The 17799-nt window shown below is 41.2% G+C and overlaps 1 protein-coding gene across 2 annotated transcripts; it reads right to left on the bottom strand.

Annotated features, from left to right (window-relative positions):
- Positions 1 to 4290: 4290 nt before the first annotated feature.
- Positions 4291 to 12231, bottom strand: Tlr6 (toll like receptor 6). 2 transcript variants are annotated; one of them, XM_070012311.1, is made up of 2 exons: positions 12109 to 12231; positions 4291 to 7218 (listed from the first exon to the last, which is right to left on the bottom strand). In XM_070012311.1, the coding sequence occupies exons 1-2, from the start codon at positions 12147 to 12149 to the stop codon at positions 4770 to 4772; spliced, it is 2490 nt and encodes an 829-aa protein (XP_069868412.1). In that variant the 5' UTR covers positions 12150 to 12231; the 3' UTR covers positions 4291 to 4769. The 2 variants fall into 2 exon arrangements, with proteins under 2 accessions (XP_069868412.1, XP_069868413.1); XM_070012312.1 differs by having other exon boundaries at positions 11984 to 12200.
- Positions 12232 to 17799: the final 5568 nt, after the last annotated feature.

Genomic DNA, 17799 nt, shown 5'->3' with positions numbered 1-17799 from the left:
CATTTGTTTAAATATATGTCTGAAAATGAAAGAATAAAATCCCCCACCCTCCTACACACTATTTCTTTCCTTCAGCACATGGTTGGAGTCGCATGAATTTAGCTGCTGCCACCCCATATCCTGGGCCTTGTGAGCCTGGGTCTGGAGAGGATACCTGGGATGGAGGAGTAGGCAGGCATCAGTCAAAACACTTCTAGTGTCCTGATGCTCTGAGTTTCCCTCTTTATCTTCTTTTCTCTCCTTTGCCCAACAGATATCCCTGAGCAGACACCCACCCACTCATGGATATGCTTGCAGCCATGCAACCACACCTCCCATGGAAAATGAATTCTCAGAGAATACATTCTGTAACATTTTTGGATACATTAATGTATCCAAAGTACTGTTTCAAGAGGAAATGAACACAAAACATTATGAGATATGTTTTACTTTTAAAACATTCTAAGTCTTTAAAGTGTAGTGGGCGTTCAGTAATCACACAAAGCCAGAGGCTACCATGGTGGACAGCACAGGTGTAAGGTAGAGTTGTCACAGCTATGTGAAGACATGCAAGTCTAAGTGAAGTTAAGAGTAGCCAAAAGGGCTAATTCAAAACAATGTTTCATAACTTATACTGGAAACAACCCCATGCTTCTCTCAATAGCAATTTCTCAATTTCTCCATCTACTCCTTTCCTATATCCAGGCATTACTTTTTTCCAATGCAAGGCAGTAAACATAGGCTGGCAATTAGATGTGGTCAGCAACTAGTTGAAAAGAAAAGTCTTATTGAAATATAATTGGTTTTTAAATAAAAATATACAAAAAAGAAAAACCAAGCAAGAGTACAAGGTCCTGCATTCAAGCCCCAGTACCAGCACCAAAAAAAAAATAAAAACAATAGTTAATTAAATTAGTAAAAATGTAAATAAATTATGAATGAACATGTGACTTAGTCACACATGCCTCTGTTTACCTCACCACCACCCATATCTCTTTCCTAGCCTGTCACATTCCTCCAGCCCGTTCTCTTTGCCTCTTTTTCTTTTCTTTGCACCACTGATTTCCTAAGATATTTCTTTCATATTCTTCCCTCTTCTGAAAAAGGCTTTTTCTTTTTCTACTGCCACACTCGGCTGAGTCCTCACACCACCAGAGGTTAAACAGTATCTCACTGAACGTGGAAAGAGTCCAGTGTAATCACGCTGTGGATAAAGATGAGATCACACAGGGTCAGGTCACATGGAGACCTCAGTGTTGACATTGCTATGATGCGGCCTACCACCAGGTGTCCAAGGCCAAGGACAGCAGCTCACCAGGCAGCCTGGGCAGGGAGCAGCTCACCAAACCAGCAGCTCCTCATGGACCCAGCGCCAGCTCCCACTGGTTATGCAGACAGATATGGCAGAAGATCCAGGACCTCAGCCTCATGGCCAGTAAGAGTACTTACTCATCCAGGGTTTTATGTGTGTTCATGACAGGCTATGCAGTATCTAATCAGCCCCAGAGAGAGGCAGGGAACACATGGAAAAGGTTCTCATTCTCTAGGAGCTGACATTCTAGTGGAGGGAAATTGATAATAAGTAAACAGATCATTTCAGATGTGAGGTGTGCTGTGACAAAAGCTAATGGGAGAGATGTATGGGAGAGGGACTGGGGAAAGGAGACTTAATGGTGTGAGTAATGGCCGCACCTGGCTCCCCAGGTAGGGACCACTGTGATGTATGAGGATCAAGTGTGGAGTAATCCAGGTAGGTGTGGAGTAATCCAGGTAGGACCCAGTGCAGTGCACTTGGAGGATGAGCCAGAGGCAACCGAAGCTGCCATATTACCAAGGAGAGAAAGGGGGTGGGGTAAGAGTGAATGAGAAGAGAAGACAGATCCTGGTGCATCATAGACTGCAAGGAAGAGTTTGACTTTTGCTCTGACTACAAAGGTAGGTCATTGAGTTTTAAATAGTGAAGGGCTGAAGACAACTTATGTCTTAGAAACTGTCATTCTGATTGCTCTTTGGAAAGCATGTGAGGCAGAAGGAAGAGCAAGAGGCCAGCTGAAAGGCGAGAGATCTGGTACCTGACATGATGAATGCTCTGGCTCAGGTCACACAATAGAACATGTACTCTCTTCCCTCCTAATAAGTGGACACAGGTAGGACATCTCAGAATGCTACACCATTACTCTGCCTCGTAGTACTGACTGAGACACTATACCAAAGGAATCCGTAGGAGAGGGACTTAAAAAGGTGGAGGTTTGTTTCACTTTCAAACACAGAGGTAAGCAGCCCAGACAATGTTGAGAGGCCGGCTTGGGTAATACAAAGTAGGAGAATGCAGAACCCATCCTTCACATATGATTTTTCATCTCCAGGTTCTAAAGGTTTCTTTCCTCTGATTCTCATCTCTCATCCAATGGGAAAGTAGAAGAGGAAAAGGAGTCCACCCTCACCTTGCTTAGAGACATGGCCCAGAGTGGCATGCAGGTTCCATCCACATCCCATTACTAAGAAGTGAGTCATATGTCTACACCAAACCACAAGGCAGGCTGGGAAATATAGTCTCTAGCTGTCTTGTCAGGTGCCTTGAGAAAAGAAATCAATTAATCTAATACTAAACGAGGGGATAATAGTTACTGGAGACAACTAGTGTTCTGTCACAATTTTAACATTATAGACTGCACTGTGCTCGTCTCCTAATTTATATGTTGAAGCCCCAATTCCCAGTCATTTAGGATGTGACTATGTTGGAAGTTAGGGCCTTTGAGGTAGTGATTGAGGGACCAGTGGCTCACACCTGTAATCCTACCTACCCAGGAGGCTGAAATCTGAGGATCATGGTTCAGAGCCAGGCACCAGCTTCCGTGGGAGTGAGGGCCCAGGCTCCTTTGCTACTATGCTCACAGCCCTTCCATGTGCCATTGGAAGAAACTACAGCACTTCCCCAGCACGGAGAACCTGCACTTACTGATCCTCTAACCACACTTTTGAATCTAGCCTTCAGGAGATGGGTAACGGGGATTGTGGACTATTCCCTTTTGTGTTCGTTCACAAAATCCAGCCTGGTTGTGTCTGGTACCTCTGTTTGAAATGAGGGAGCATTTATTGGCTTCTGTCAACTTTGAGCATTAGCTAAACTTCTAAGGCAACCAGAATAATTCCATTCAATATCTAGTTCACATAATTTTGGCTCTGAGTTACCTTGGCAATCAGGTGTACTCATGTGTTTCACCACAACAGCCTAGGATTACAGCTACATTTCCATTTGTATTCAAGGTATTTGTATTGTATTACAAGGTAGTTACATATTTGTGTAGTCAGGTCAAAACAACAATAATCTATTACACTGATGGGGCAAAAGTGTCTTTTTTGTTTTATTTTGTTTTGTTTTGGAGGGGAAGTTTTGAACTCAGGGCCTTGCATTTGCTAGGCAGGTACTCTACCACTTAGGTCATGGCCTCAGCCTTTTTTGCTTCAGGTAAGATTTTTTTTTGGGGGGGGGGGTCCGGTCTGGGCGCTATCCCTCAGCTCTTCAGCTCAAGGCTAGCGCTCTACCACTTGAGCCACAGCACCACTTCCAGCTTTTTTAATTTTTGCTTATGTGGTGCTGAGGAGTCGAACCCAGGGCCTCAGGCATGCAAGGCAAGCACTCTACCACTAAGCCACCTTCCCAGCCCTCAGGTAAGATTTTTTTTTAAAATGGAGTCTTACATTTTCTGACTAGGATTGGCTTCAGACTTTAAACCTCTTGAGTAGCTAGGATCACAGACATGCACCACTATGCCTGCTTTATTGACTGAGCTTTTGTTTGGGCTGGCCTGGAGCTATATTCTTCCTAAACTCTACCTCTCTAGTTAGTGAGATTACAGGTGTAAAGCACTGTGACTGGTCAGAAAATGCTTTCTTAAATCTTTGCCTGGCTTTTTTTTAACCCCTAAATCTCCAAAGTTGGCCAGGATGAGAAAGTTCACCTATAGGCCAATGAGGAACCTTAGGAGCTCCCCACACCAGTGTCTACAATTCTGAACTTGATCCTTCCCATGCTACATGAAAACACATAGACTCCTGGGAAAGAAGAGGGAGATCTTCTCCCTGAAAAACTGAGCATTTAGTAAAAAAAAAAAAAAAAAGTCTGTGTGTGAATGTGAAAATATATCTTTTAGGCCAGAAGAGACTGAGCGGTCTCCAACTGGCAATGTGAGCACCATTGTCACCTCTCAACCTAGTTCTGTGGTTCAGTTAAATCAAGGCTTTAATTAAGTCTTTTCCAAAGAAGCTTATGTTCATCAGATTTGTATTGCTGTAAGAAGACACCTTAGATAAACAAGGGTAAAAGGTTTATTTTCATTCATGGTTTCAGTACAAGTGTGTTTGGAGGCCATTGCTTTGGGTCTGTGGCAAATGGGAGTATATGGCAAAGGAGGAGACTGCTTACCACATAGTGGTCAGGAGGCAGATAGAGAGAGAGAAAGTGAGAGAGAGAGAGAATATGAAAATGAGGGAGAGGCCTGAGACAAGATATCCCCTTCAAACACATGCCCTCAGTGATTTAGTTCCTTTAACAAGCCCTCCCCTCTAAATAGCCCATTAAGCTGTGACTCCCCAATGAATTAATCATTGATAACACAGTCACTTTTAAATACTACCACTAACCTTGTCCCTTGTTATTTCAGCACATGAGCTTCTGAGGACATTTGATATCTAAATGATAATAGAAACACCTCTAGGTAATAATCGAAGGTCATGGTGCTCACAAGTCAAGGTGATGACAGTTTCTTAGGTTGAATTTCCCAAAAATTCTAATTTTTCATGTCATTCTTTTCAGCAATGAGTGTTAATTCTATATTAAAAGCAGCTCTAATGTTTGCCCAGAAAAGTCCATGTTTGCTCTTCTCTGTGGGCCATTCCAGGTAAGTCCTCTGTGTCATGAGAGCCCGCAGTTTGTGATACTTGCTGGGGATGCTGTTCTGTGGGATGGGTTCCAGCAAGATCAGAATTAAATTATTAGACCCTTCATGGAAGAGATTGTGGTGGGCAAAGTAGAGTTCATAATGGCACCACTCACTCTGGACAAAGTTGGGAGACAAGACGAAGATGGACTTGTAACTCTTCTCAATGCAATTGATGATATTCTCCACAATGCTCTTGCCAGGAACAAAGTTTCTCTCATGGAGACAAATCTGTATATTTTCTTTTTCTAGACAAGGAACTAACTCATTCTTTACCCAGGCAGAATCCTGCTCACTGTACGATATGAAAGCATGATACTGGAAAGTTCCTTGGAGGTCCTCTATGGGAACATTCCTAGTCCTGAGTCTGGTCTGGGTCCACTGGCACAACATCCTGAGATACCACGGCAGATCCAAGTAGAGGCAGAGGAAGGTCACTGAAGCAGTCAACACCAGCATGGTGGCCCCAATAGTGACAATGAGCAGAGCTGTGTTACAGGATAAGGGGGACATGTGGAAGTCCTTTAGTGGGGTCCCTTTAAGCCTTTCAGGATAGTCACACATATAGGAATCAGGCCAGCCCTCTAGCACTTCACTTGATACTTGGCCTAGGTTTCTGACAAATTCTCTTAACTCACATGTACATTGAAATGGGTTGTTTCCTGCATCTATTGACCTAATCTTGTGGCAGCTCTGGAAGAAATCAGCTGATGGGTGGAACACTGAGTTGTGGTTAATGATGAGCACAGAGAGGCTGCTGAAGGGATCACATCCAGGAAGGTCAATTAAAAAATTAGAAGCGATGTTGAGTTCTTGCAAAGCTTCCAAATGGGTGACATCCTTGGGGATGTTTGTTATTCTGTTATTGTGAAGATCAAGCACCTTGACCTTGGGAGGCAGACACCTGAAAACGGAGTCAGTGAGTATATTTGAAGACAGATTTAAGACCACTATACTCTCAACCCAAATGCAATCTTCTTCATACCTATGCGATTCCAACAAATTCCAGCTCACATCCAGTGTTTTGAGAGATGGCATATCCTTAGTCATGAGAGACACTTTGAAAAGACTTTTTAACCCATTCTTTTGTAAAATAAATGTCTCCAATCTCACTAAATTGGAGCAATTTTGAAAAATACTATCTGTGAACACATTCTGGGTAAAGTTCAAAAACTGAAATGTGCTTGGTGCCTGAGGACAAAGCATATGAATAAAAGCTGTTTGTGATATGGTCAACATCATAATGTTCATCTCAGCAAACATGCTGTATAATGCTGTCTTTGTGAAAAGAAAAACCTTGTTTGTTACATGTTCTATTTTCAGTGCCTTCAACTTTGTTTCTGAATAAGTAAAACCTTCTTCATTAATGTTTTCAACTATAGTTAAATTGTATATATTGAGATATTCCACAGGTTTGGACCAAAGGAATTGAAAAACACTAACTAAACATTTCCAAGTTGTTTCCACATTGTTGAGGGTAATGTTTATTAAGGTTGGACCTCTAGTAAGTTCTAATAAAAATTTCATTAAAACATGGCAGTTTTCATTATTCAAGTTAATATTTGTCAGATGCAAGTATCCCAAAGTGTTAACTTGGATGTTTACTTGGATAGAGAACAAACTATTTGGTGGAAAGATGAAGTGAAGTGTTTTTGTGTTCAGAATTTGAAGATTCTCTGTCTCATCTTCCTTCACATAGTACTTTCCTAAATCCAGAAGAATGTAATTTAGATATATGTGAGCCACTGGTAGCAGATCAAACTGTTGGAACTTTGTAGCACTCAGTCCTAAGAAATCCAATTGTATTAACTTGGAAAATTCAAAACAGACAGGAAGGGCACTGAAGTCATTGAAGGAGAGGTCTAAATGTTTCAGGCTCACCACTGGATAGCAAGATATGTTTTGCAGGTGATTGTGAGATAAATCTAAGTACTCCAAGTGCCGGTTAAAGTTGAACACATTGAAATCAAGCCTCTGGATTCTATTATGGGAAAGCCTTAAAACTTTCAACCCTAACAAGGAGCTGAAGTCAGAGGTCTGAAGCTCAAAAAGGAAGTTCTGAGACATATCTAAGACTTGGACATGTGGTGGTAAGTCTCTGGGAACATGAGTCAGGCCGGTTTTTGACAGGTCCACTGCAAATTCACTTTCATCAGAGAACTGGATGAAGACTCCAACAATCAAGGTCGTGAGATAAAGACAATAAGCTTGTCTGATGATAGGTTCTTTGTCTTGGGTCATGATGCAGTGGTTTCCCAAAAGAATGCCAATGTCCTTCAGAGCATTTTGAGTCCAAGTTCTAGAAATATAAAAAACATTACAATGAATGCTTGCTTTCAAGCTTCCATTTAGTAAGGTCTCAATGATTTCTTCATTGTCAATGTCATTACTGTCCCATAATTGTATGTCATTTATTTCCTTGTTACATAGCAGCTGATCTTAAAAGGTACAATGCAGATCTTTTTTTTGGTTGGTCATGGGGCTTGAACTCTGGGCATGGGCCTGGGCCTGAGCTCTTCAGCTTAAGGCTAGAGCTCTACCACTTGGGCCACAGCACCATTTCCGGTTTTCATGGTTAATTGGAGATCAGAGTTTCATGGACTTTCATGCTTGGGTTGGCTTTGAACTGAGATCCTTAGCTCTCAGCCTCCTGAATCACTAGGATTACAGGCGTGAGCCACCAGCGCCCAGCTGGTAGCTTATGTATTTTGATCTGTCTAGTGGTTTTCTGAGGGAGACTTACCTTCATTTATATATTTTAGAACTTTTTTTCTTTTTTTTTATTGTGAACATACTGTACAGAGGGGTTACAATTACATGGGCAAGATAATGAGTACATTTCTTATCAAGCACTGTATATTTTAGAACTTTCTCAAAGCTGTTACAGCCTGGAGGTGATGTTTATCTAAAAGATTTAAAAGTAAATGTACTAGGCTCAGCCACCCAGAGAAAGAGCTGACACAATGGTTAAGCAGAAGACACACCAACATGCCAAGGAAGAAAGAGACCAGGAATAAAGTCTCATGGAAGAAAAGGGCTTTGGAAAGCCTCATGTATAGCAGAGTCTAGACATCCACACACAGGCCCCCAGATGGACGCATGCTCAAATCAGGCATGGGAAAAGTCTAAACCTTTGGCCCTGGTTGAACAATTTAGGCTCTATGCAAGCAGAATATGTAGATAAAGGTAGAGTTACAAATAGCTTGGAAGAAGTGTTCCAACATACAACCAATTTGTAAAGACTGGGAATTTGGGGATTTTAGTTGTTGTCTGATATCTTGCTTGGTTTTGTTTTTGCTTCAAATGTTAAAGAAATAGCAAACCACTAGCTGACTGCTGTGTTGTCATAACGAATTCAGCATCACCGATGATACATAGTCCTTATAAAAATAGTCTAGAAAAGTCACTACAATAAATAACTACAACCTGCAAGGAACAGCAATAACAAACCCAAAAGACAGGAACAAATCTGATTTCTATAGTTAGCACATTATAATATTCAAAATACCTGATTTTTTAAAAACCTTATAGTATAAAAATGAGAAAGCAGTTCCTTGTCACAGTCAGTGAAAAAATAATTAAAAGAACCAATTCAAGCCAGATGCCGTGGCTGACACACCTGTAATCCTACCTACTCAGATCTGAGGATCAAGGTTTGAAGCCAGTCTGGGTGGAAAAGTCCATGAGACTCTTATCTCCAATTATCTACCAAAAGGCCTGAAGTAGAGCTGTGGTTCCAATGACAGAGTGCTAGTTGTGAACCGGGAACAGCATCCAAGCCCTGAATTCAATCCCCAGGACTAGAAAATACACATACAAAAACATAACAAAGTCAAAAAAATTAAACCATCCAACATCATGATTTACTCCAAAGATACAATAGTAAAGACAGTGTGATATTGGCAAAGGAATAGACACATAGATCAATGGGCCAGAATAGAGAGTTTAGAAATAAACCCACAAAAATATAGTCAGCTGACTTTTGACAAAGGAGTAAAGGCAACTGAACACAGAAAGTATCATCTGTTTACCAAACTGTGTTAGAGCAAGTAGACACCTACCTGCTCAGAAGGAGGCAGAGGAGAGGGAAGAGGAAAAGGAGAAGACAAATTTAAATATAGACCTTACAATTCTCCCCAAAATTAGCTCAAAATGGATCACAGATGTAAGTGTAAGATGCAAAATTGTAAAACTTCTAGAAGATAACATAGGAGGAAATGAAGGGGACTTTGGGTCTGGTGATAAGTTTTTGGTACCACATCAAAAATACAATCCAAAAGAGAAAAAACTGCTAAGTTATACTTCATTAAAATGTTCTGCTTTGTAAGCAATACTGCTAAGAGAGAGAAAAGATAAGCCACAAACTGGGAGGAAATAGTTACAAAACACATATCTGACTAAGGGCTTTGTGTCCAAAATACAGGGAGAACTCTCAAACTACACAATAAAAAAAATGAATACACAGCCAGGTACCAGTGATTCATATCTGTAATCCTGTCTACTTGGGAGGCTAAGACCTGGAGAATGGAAGTACAAAGTCTGCCTGGGAAAAAAAGATCTATAAGACTCAATCTCCAATGAACCAGCAAAAAGCCAAGCTGGAGGCCTGACTCAAGTGGTAAAGTACTACTCACTATGAAGGGGGAGAAAAAAGCAAGAGCTCAAGGCCCTGAGTTCAAGCCCTAGTACCAGCAAATTAGACAGGTGACAGATAGATAGGTGAAAGGTAGAATAAAAAATAAAGGACTAAAACAAGGTCTTGCAAGTCTAAAGGGTAATTTGGTAATTAAGGTAAATTCCTTTGGAATATGTCTCCTTTTATTTTAGTAATTCCACATTTAGGAATTTACTAAAGAAATAATAAGAGGCACACAATACAGAAAAATGACTGTGAGGTTGCTTGTGATATGGTGAAAAGCTGCAAAATATCAGAAATGTTTATTGTAGCATATGGTTAACTCAGTTCTGGTGCCTCGATGGGAAATAGTCTCAAATATTACACTTTGCAAAAATCTGCAGCATCATGTTCAGTGAATAAAACAACTGCCAAACTGTATATGTACAGCTCTAATTTTGTAAACTGTGATTTGAACCCGAAAGACTCAAAGCCAGGGGAGGGAGGAGAGTGTGGGAAAAAAAACAAAAAACAAGCATATGCTACTAGTAGCTATCTCAGAATCACAGATGAATTTCTCTCCTTTACTCTCAAAAATTTCTAAAATTCTAAATTAAAACATCTTTGCGCATCTTAAATATTACCTTAAAACAATGTAAGGTGTGTGTGTGTGTGTGTGTGTGTGTGTGTGTGTGTGTGTGTGTGTGTGTTTGTATGTATGTGTGAACCACAATCCTCAGATCTCAGCCTTCTTAGTCACTAGGATTATAGTAATGAACCACCAGTGCCTAACCATAAGAGATGATTATAAATATAGCTAATGTAAAAATATTTTACATTAAAATGTATTTTGTTGTTTGGCATATTAAAACATATATTAGTGGCCACCAGTGGCTCATGCCTGTATTCTAGTTAATCTAGAGGCTGAGATCTGAGGATCCTGGTTTGAAGCCAGCCTGGGAAGGAAAGCCCATGTAACAATTATCTCCAATAGCCACCAAAAAGCTAGACGTAGAGGTGTGTCTCCAGTGGTAGAGTGCTAGCCTTAAGCAAAAAAAAAAAAAAAGAACATAGGGACAGCACTCAGACCCTTGAGTTCAAGCCCCAGTTACCCACCCCCCACAAAAGATATATAAACAGGAAGAATTTACAATAGAGGTAGATAATTAGATTTCATAAATGAGAACCCTTTGTATTGCTTCCCTCCCGGATCAGTGTCTGCCTCTGGAGAAACTGAAATTCAACACTATATTGAAGAGTTGCAAGTTAAACAATACCCTGCCACAGACAGCATGGCTCCTCTTTGGGCACTCCTCTAGCAATTTCTAGGGTGTGTTTTTAATGAACCACCCACAGTGAAACTCTCAGGTTTTTTTAAGGGTAAGGACAAAAGGAAGATAAAAATATAGAATTCAAGAGTTCACCATTTTTTAGAGGAAAGAAAAGAGATAGTAGATAAAAGTTCTCTGATTAGGGCTGGGAAGGTGGCTCAGTGGTAGAGCGCTTGCCTTGCATGCCTGAGGCTCTGGGTACGATTCCTCAGCACCACATAAAAAAAAAAAAAGAAAAAAGTCAGAAGTGGTGCTGTGGCTCAAGTGGTAGAGCGCTAGCCTTGAGCAGAAGAGCTGAGGGACAGCGCCCAGGCCTAGAGTTCAGGCCCCACGACCAGATCTCCCCCCCCCAAAAAAAAAGAAATTAAAAAAAGTTCTCTGATTAGTATATCAAATAAAAAAGGACAGTAGAGAGAACTCCCCACCCCCCTTAATGGCGGAAGGAACCTATAAAAGTCAAAACTACAGGCAAGGAGAGACCAGGAGAAAGTGTAAATGAAGTTAGTACAGAAAGAGTTCATAATCAAGACATCAAACTTGCAGGAACTACTGTGAGTGACCTGAAGAAAGGCAAGTACTGGCACTCAGCTGGACTTCCAGTTACAGAGAACTCGTCAGATACTTTCTCCATTTCATAAATACTTATTTATTCAGAGACAACTTGTGGCCTGTGCCTTACTAGATGCTGAGAATATACCCTTAAATAGGAGTAATATAATTCCACCTTTAAAAAAGCCTATGAGTTAGTGACAAATAGACCAGTAAACAAGATAGCATTATGTGACAGAGATCAAATACTTGCCTACAATTAAAAATGAACTATATGAGTGATCTAAACTGCTGTAAACATGATCCAGACAACAATCCAGAGAAAACATCACAGAAAAGCCAGAGGACATAAATGCCAGGTTTTTACCTAACAATCCTGCAAAAACTGTTTTGTATCTGCCATAAACACACTCCACTCGTACAATTCAAATGACATTAACAACACAAAACAAAACAAAACTTAAAATAATTTTGCAAACATTCCAAAGAAAGGTTACCTATTTTCTATACTATCATTAGCAGTTACTTCCTTTTTTGTTGAAACATTCTACCAAAGCCTTCTCACTTACCAAGATCTCTTTCTCAGAAGAGAAACTAACAACAAAAAATAAGGCAGGGTGTGGTGAAGCAAGGTACCCGGAGCTACAAGTGAAACTTCATAATAAAAACAAAACAGAACACATTGCTCACAGACCCAAAGCTCTCCAGGGTTGGGAAGGCCAGCCTGCAGGTCATATTCGACCTTATATATGTCAGGATAGATACGTGTGCTTCTAGTTGGCTTTCCTGTCGTCTGACAGCCTTGATAATTTCCTATTGCCCCACCTCTCACGGCCATGTTATATCTAAATTTACAAATGGTTTGGTGCCATCTGTTGGTCCTTACTGGAATTATTCCTACATACAAATTGGATCAGCGTGTTTCTCTGGCTTACAAACTAAGTCAGTAAAATATAGAAATGTTTAATCTCATACAAGCCGGTTATGAAAATTTCAGTGTGAAGATAACTATTTTTTCCTAAGGTAAATGTTATCTTTGAGAGTTCAAAGCCTGAATTTTAAATTGCTACCTCATGGACAGTTACTGACCTTTACCTGTTTGCTGGTCTAAACATCTTTGACATTTCCAGCCTTGATTGCAACTAAAAGTCAAGCAAGTTTCAAGTATATTCTGACTGAATGAGCTGCTTTTTAAAAAAGCAAGCTTAGATCCATTTGTTTTAAACCAACCTCTAAGGGAAGTTTAACCCCTGATCCACACTTAGCCACACCTGACTCCTCATATCCTCATTGGCATTTAATATTATCAGGTTTTAATTTTTATTATTTTTATTTTTATTTGTTGGTCGTGGGGCTTGAACTCTGGGCCTGAGCGCTGTCCCTCAGCACTTCAACCCAAGGCTAGCGCTCTACCACTTGAGCTACAGCGCCACTTCTGGTTTTCTGGTGGTTTATTGGTGATAAGAGTTTCACGGATTTTCCTGCCCAGATTGGCTTTGAACCTTGATCCTCAGATCTCAGCCTCCTGAGTAGCTAGGATTACAGGCATGAGCCACTGGCACCTGGCTTGTTATTTTATTTTTTGTGCTGGTTTTTGGGGCTTGAATAGAAACAACTGAGATGTGTGGAGCAGGCCCTGGAAAGAACATGAGCTGAATAATCATTCTATAATTAATCTCATTGGCTGGCATGATCTTGTCTTCACAACTTGGCTAATGATGTTGGAACTATGAGTAAGAAGTTTCAGGAGGAAGGGGAAGAACCGTATCTTCCTCTTCATCCTTACTCACTAAACGTAACAGGACGCCTTCTCTGGCTTCGGGAGGTTCAGCCGGAAGAGATGAGTAAAAATGACACAGCTAGAAAACAGATTCAAGAGACATGCTGAAGAGAAATGAGCCAGCTGTGGCTGGGAGGAAATTTCAGACAATTCTCAACTAAGTCTTATGAAAATTCACCCACCCACAAATAAACACTCATCCATATCTCTACTGATGTGGCCACTTGACATGTGTTTTGTTAGGGTGTGGCATAATAATGCTGGCATCTGGAAACAAGGACATTCCTCTTGTTGAGACTGTCACAATGCTGAGAGAAGTCTTTATGGGGAAGACAAACCCCACAAAAATCAGCTAATAGGGAAGTCATATTTTAAACTGAAGGAGAACAAACAGACAGGCAGTACTGAGCTAAATTATCCACCTGGCCTAACTGTGGCATTGGACAAGTTAGTTAACTACACGGAGCTCCATCCACCCATTGACAGACGAGGCTTCATTTTACATCAGGAAAATACATCAGAAGAATACTTTCAGATCCTTCTAAAAAAAACCCGCCTCCTTGTACTTCTGCACCAGCCCATAGCCTCCTGCTCTTAGGTTCTTTTCACTAAAGCTCTTTGGGAAGATTGTTTCATGAGCTGCTTCTGATTGTTTTCCATCTTTTTCTCTTAAACCCACTTCAATCAGGTTTCCTTCCTTCCTTCCCCACTGCTCAAGAGAAACAGCTCTTCAAGGCAGATAACACTCCACAATGCCAATTTTCATCTCATTCCCATTATTGGCAGCATTTTTACACAGATTTCATAATAATTTCTTACTTGATTTCCCCTTACATCCTTGCCTCTTGCCCTGAGTTTCCTGCAAACTCCTTGGCATTTGTTCCCAGTCTCTTTCTGGGTCTTCTTCATCTCCCACATCAAATATTCAAGACTCAGTCTTCACTTCTTCTCTTCTTTAACTCCATGCATTTACAACCTGGCCCATGACATCCAAACCCTCTGCTTACTCATGGGACCCCAGTTACCATCTCCAGCCAGACTTCCTTCAACTCCAGATTTCTGCATTCAGCTGCTAGCTAAACACCTGCTAATTCTCTGTTCTTGAAAACTAGCCACTTAAATCCTCAACTCAGACTCCATCCTTCCTCATCTCAACCCGTGCAGTTCAGGGCCAAAACCCTTGAAGTATCAAGAATTTCTTTCTCTTTTGTTCAAAGCCGACATCTAATCCATGAACAAATTGGGTTGGGTTTTCTTTGAAATAGATCCTTTAAAAAACACACCTCTCATCCTCTCTGCCATATCCATATTGCTCAAAGACAACAGGATCTCACATGCACAACTGGTCTCCCTGCTCCACACTTCCTCCACCCATGGAACCCCAATCCACAACAACTCAAAAAGATTCAAACACTAAATCACAGTACGCTACAACTCAAAAGCTGCGAGGATTCCCTTCTCTCTCATGAAAAGACCCCATCTGAAATTCTGTGACCCTCCTTGAGTTCATCTTCTTCTTTCCCCATCCTCCCTCTGTGCCAGCCTCACTGGCTACCAGACCTTTCTGTAAGTGTTCTAGCTCTACTCTCGCCTTCCTCTCCCTGAGATGGTCCCCAGATGACATTGTTGTTCAACTTTAACTTAAAGCCTGGATGTTGTACCTCAGCTTTTTTGCTCAAGGCTAGTACTCTATCAATTGAGCCACAGAGCCACTTCCAGAGTTTTGATGATTAATTAGAGATAAGAGTGTCAAGGAGGGCTGGGAAGTTGGCTCAGTGGTAGAGCGCTCACCTTGCATGCATGAGGCCCTGGGTTCGATTCCTCAGCACCACATAAGCAAAAAGAAAAAAGCCGGAAGTGGTGCTGTGGCTCAAGTGGTAGAGCGCTAGCCTTGAGCTGAAGAGCTGAGGGACAGTGCCCAGGCCCAGAGTTCAGGCCCCACAACCAGACCCCCCCCCCCCAAAAAAAGAGTGTCAATGAGTTTCCTGTCTGGCTTTGAACTGTGAGCCTCAGATCTCAGCATCCTGAGTAGGCAGGATTCTAGGTGTGAACTTCTGGGGCTGGGCTACTGCTCCTCTCTTGCATCTTCAAGTCTACATTGAAATGCAACTCTGTCATCAAAGCCTTCTGCAACAAGAGTTTCACTTACCCTCCCAGTCTAGGCTCTAGCAATACCAAATCCTTCTTCATTTTTGGCCTGATTTGGTATCAAGCTAGCATCTTGACAGCAGAACTCGGCTTTGTTCCCTCAATACTGTATTTCCAGCTCTTAAAGCATTACTTGGTACATAGTACATGCTTTTCAATGTGTGTTTCATGAACAACTGAATCACACTGAAGAATAACAGGACAAGGTCTAATAAAGGCAATCCAGTCCTCCCTGGCTAGCCTGGGATATGAGAAAATACAAAGATGCCATTGTAGCATTAACTGTAATCGTGTGCATACTTAACACATTAGACACACGTCAAGTAGGAAATGGATCAATTGTGACATACATGGAATTTTGAAGACATTGACATGAACATGTAGAGCTACATATACGAACAAACATGATACTGTGTACACATGAGCGATTCTCAAAAAGCAAAACGTTTGAAAAGCAATTGAATGTTATCAATAAAATTTTAAACCACTGTGAAAGAACTCTATACATTTACAGGTGAGAGTATATGAAGTGAACATTCAGAAATATGAGAGGAAAGAATATGATACCCTTCAGGACAATGGTGACCTCCAAGAATGGATAAAGATAAAAGGAACAGACGTGTGTAACCTGTGTGTGTGTGTGTGTGTGTGTGTGTGTGTGTGTGTGTGTGTGCGTGCATGTGTGGGCACCCACATGCCATCCTGGGGCTTGAATTCAGGGCCTGGGTGCTGTCACTAAGCTTTTTACTTTTTGCTCAAGGCTAGTTCCAATACCAGTTGAGCTCCACTTCTGGCTTTTTTTTTCTCCTAGTGATTAAATGAAGGGTCTCACAGACTTTTCTGCCCAGTATGGCTTCAAATTGCTATCCTCAGATCTCAGCCTCCTGCATAGCCAGGATTACAGGTATGAGTTAAAAAGTCCTATGCTGGGTACTAGTGGTACAGGCCTGTAATCCTCACTACTCAGGAAGTTGAGATCTGAAGATTGAAGCCAGCCTGGGCAGGAAAGTCCATGAGACTCTTATCTCCAATTAATCACCAAAATAGGCTGGAAGTAGAGCTGTGACTCAAGTGGCAAAGTACTAGCTTTGAGAAAAAAGCTCAGGGACAGCACCCAGTCCCTGATTTCAAGCCCAGGACCAGCACAAAGAAAAAAGAACTAAATTCTAAATAAATATGGCAGAGCTAAAAATCTGCTAAATCTAAGAATTATCATCATATTCTATATCATTTTTACACATCACTTTTTCATGGTATTTTCTACTTTTCTGTCTACTTTACACAATTAAAACATCCATATTTTTCTTTCTACCGTGGCTTGAACACAGGGCTCCATGCTCTCAGCTTGCTTGCTCACAGCCTACACTGGAGCTGTGCCTCCACTACAGTATTTTTGCTAGTTAATGGCATCTCTCAGACTTCTCTATCTAAGATGGCTTTGAACTACAAGTGTCTGATCTCAACTTTCTGAGGAGCTAGGATTAGGCATGAGCCACCAGATCTCCGCTTGATTTATATATATATTTTTTAATTGCAAAAAAAGTAACACATCTGGGGGGAAAATGAGTGTAAGTAGTTACATTTTAAGTAAAAAGAGTATAAATTGGGGCTGGGAAGGTGGCTCAGTGGTAGAGTGCTTGCCTTGCATGCATGAGGCCCTGGGTTCCATTCCTTAGCACCACATAAGCAGAAAAAGCTGGAAGTGGTGCTATGGCTTAAGTGGTAGAGAGCTAGCCTTGAGCTGGAGAGCTCAGGGACAGCACCCAGGCCCAGAGTTCAGGCTCCATGACTGACAAAAAAAAAAAAAAAAAGAGTATAAATTGGCAGGGTATGATAGTACAAACCTGTCATGGCAGAATTTAGAAGACTAAAGCAGGAAAATCATAAGTTAGAGGCCGAGGCCAGTTTGGGCTACATTTTAAGACCTTAACTTAAAAGGGAGGGCAGGAGGCTTAATTTACAGAAAGGAAAAGAAGTGACCTTTGTTGCTAGGATCGTTAAGTTGATCTTCTGTGCTGGGTCAAAGGAGAAAAGGGAACTTTCCCTTTGAGAGGTCTGACAGGGCCTGATTGTGCTGTTGGCATCCACAGGGCAGGAAGGCAGCTGCAAAGGTGCTGGCTGGCTGCAGGCAGATGCCAAGGTTGCCTGTGCAGATGTCAAAGTCACCTGCACAGATGTTTCTGTCTGAGGAACACTGAAAGGCACCTGTCCCGTCTGGAAAGTAGAACACAAAACAGGTACAGGAGCCAAGTGCTATTTAGGGTTCTGACTTCTGGCTGAATTAAAAAAGGTTGATAATTCAAAGCAATTTCCACCCACTGCCATATTAAGAAAACTTTCTAGTTTTGCAAAACACTTTTTTAAAAAATTTCCTGTGGAAAAATATAAGGAAGAAACTGAAAACAAACTGTTTTGTTACTCATAGGTGAATTATGTACAGTATGATATAAACACACT

The sequence above is a fragment of the Dipodomys merriami genome, unplaced genomic scaffold (assembly GCF_024711535.1).
Source record: "Dipodomys merriami isolate MVZ:Mamm:240054 unplaced genomic scaffold, mDipMer1.0.p SCAF_9, whole genome shotgun sequence".
In the NCBI taxonomy this organism is placed as follows: Eukaryota; Metazoa; Chordata; class Mammalia; order Rodentia; family Heteromyidae; genus Dipodomys; species Dipodomys merriami.
The sequence above is the reverse complement of the archived record's forward strand: the minus strand, read 5'-3'. Positions and strand labels throughout refer to the sequence as shown.

Bases quoted from the DNA above. Each gene is read 5' to 3' on its own strand.
- Tlr6 (XM_070012311.1), bottom strand. From the start codon at position 12,149: ATGACCTGCAGGCTGGCCTTCCCAACCCTGGAGAGCTTTGG. The intron at 7,219-12,108 runs GTCTGTGAGCAA...TTATATTTCTAG, and splicing joins CCAACCCTGGAGAGCTTTGG to AACTTGGACTCAAAATGCTC.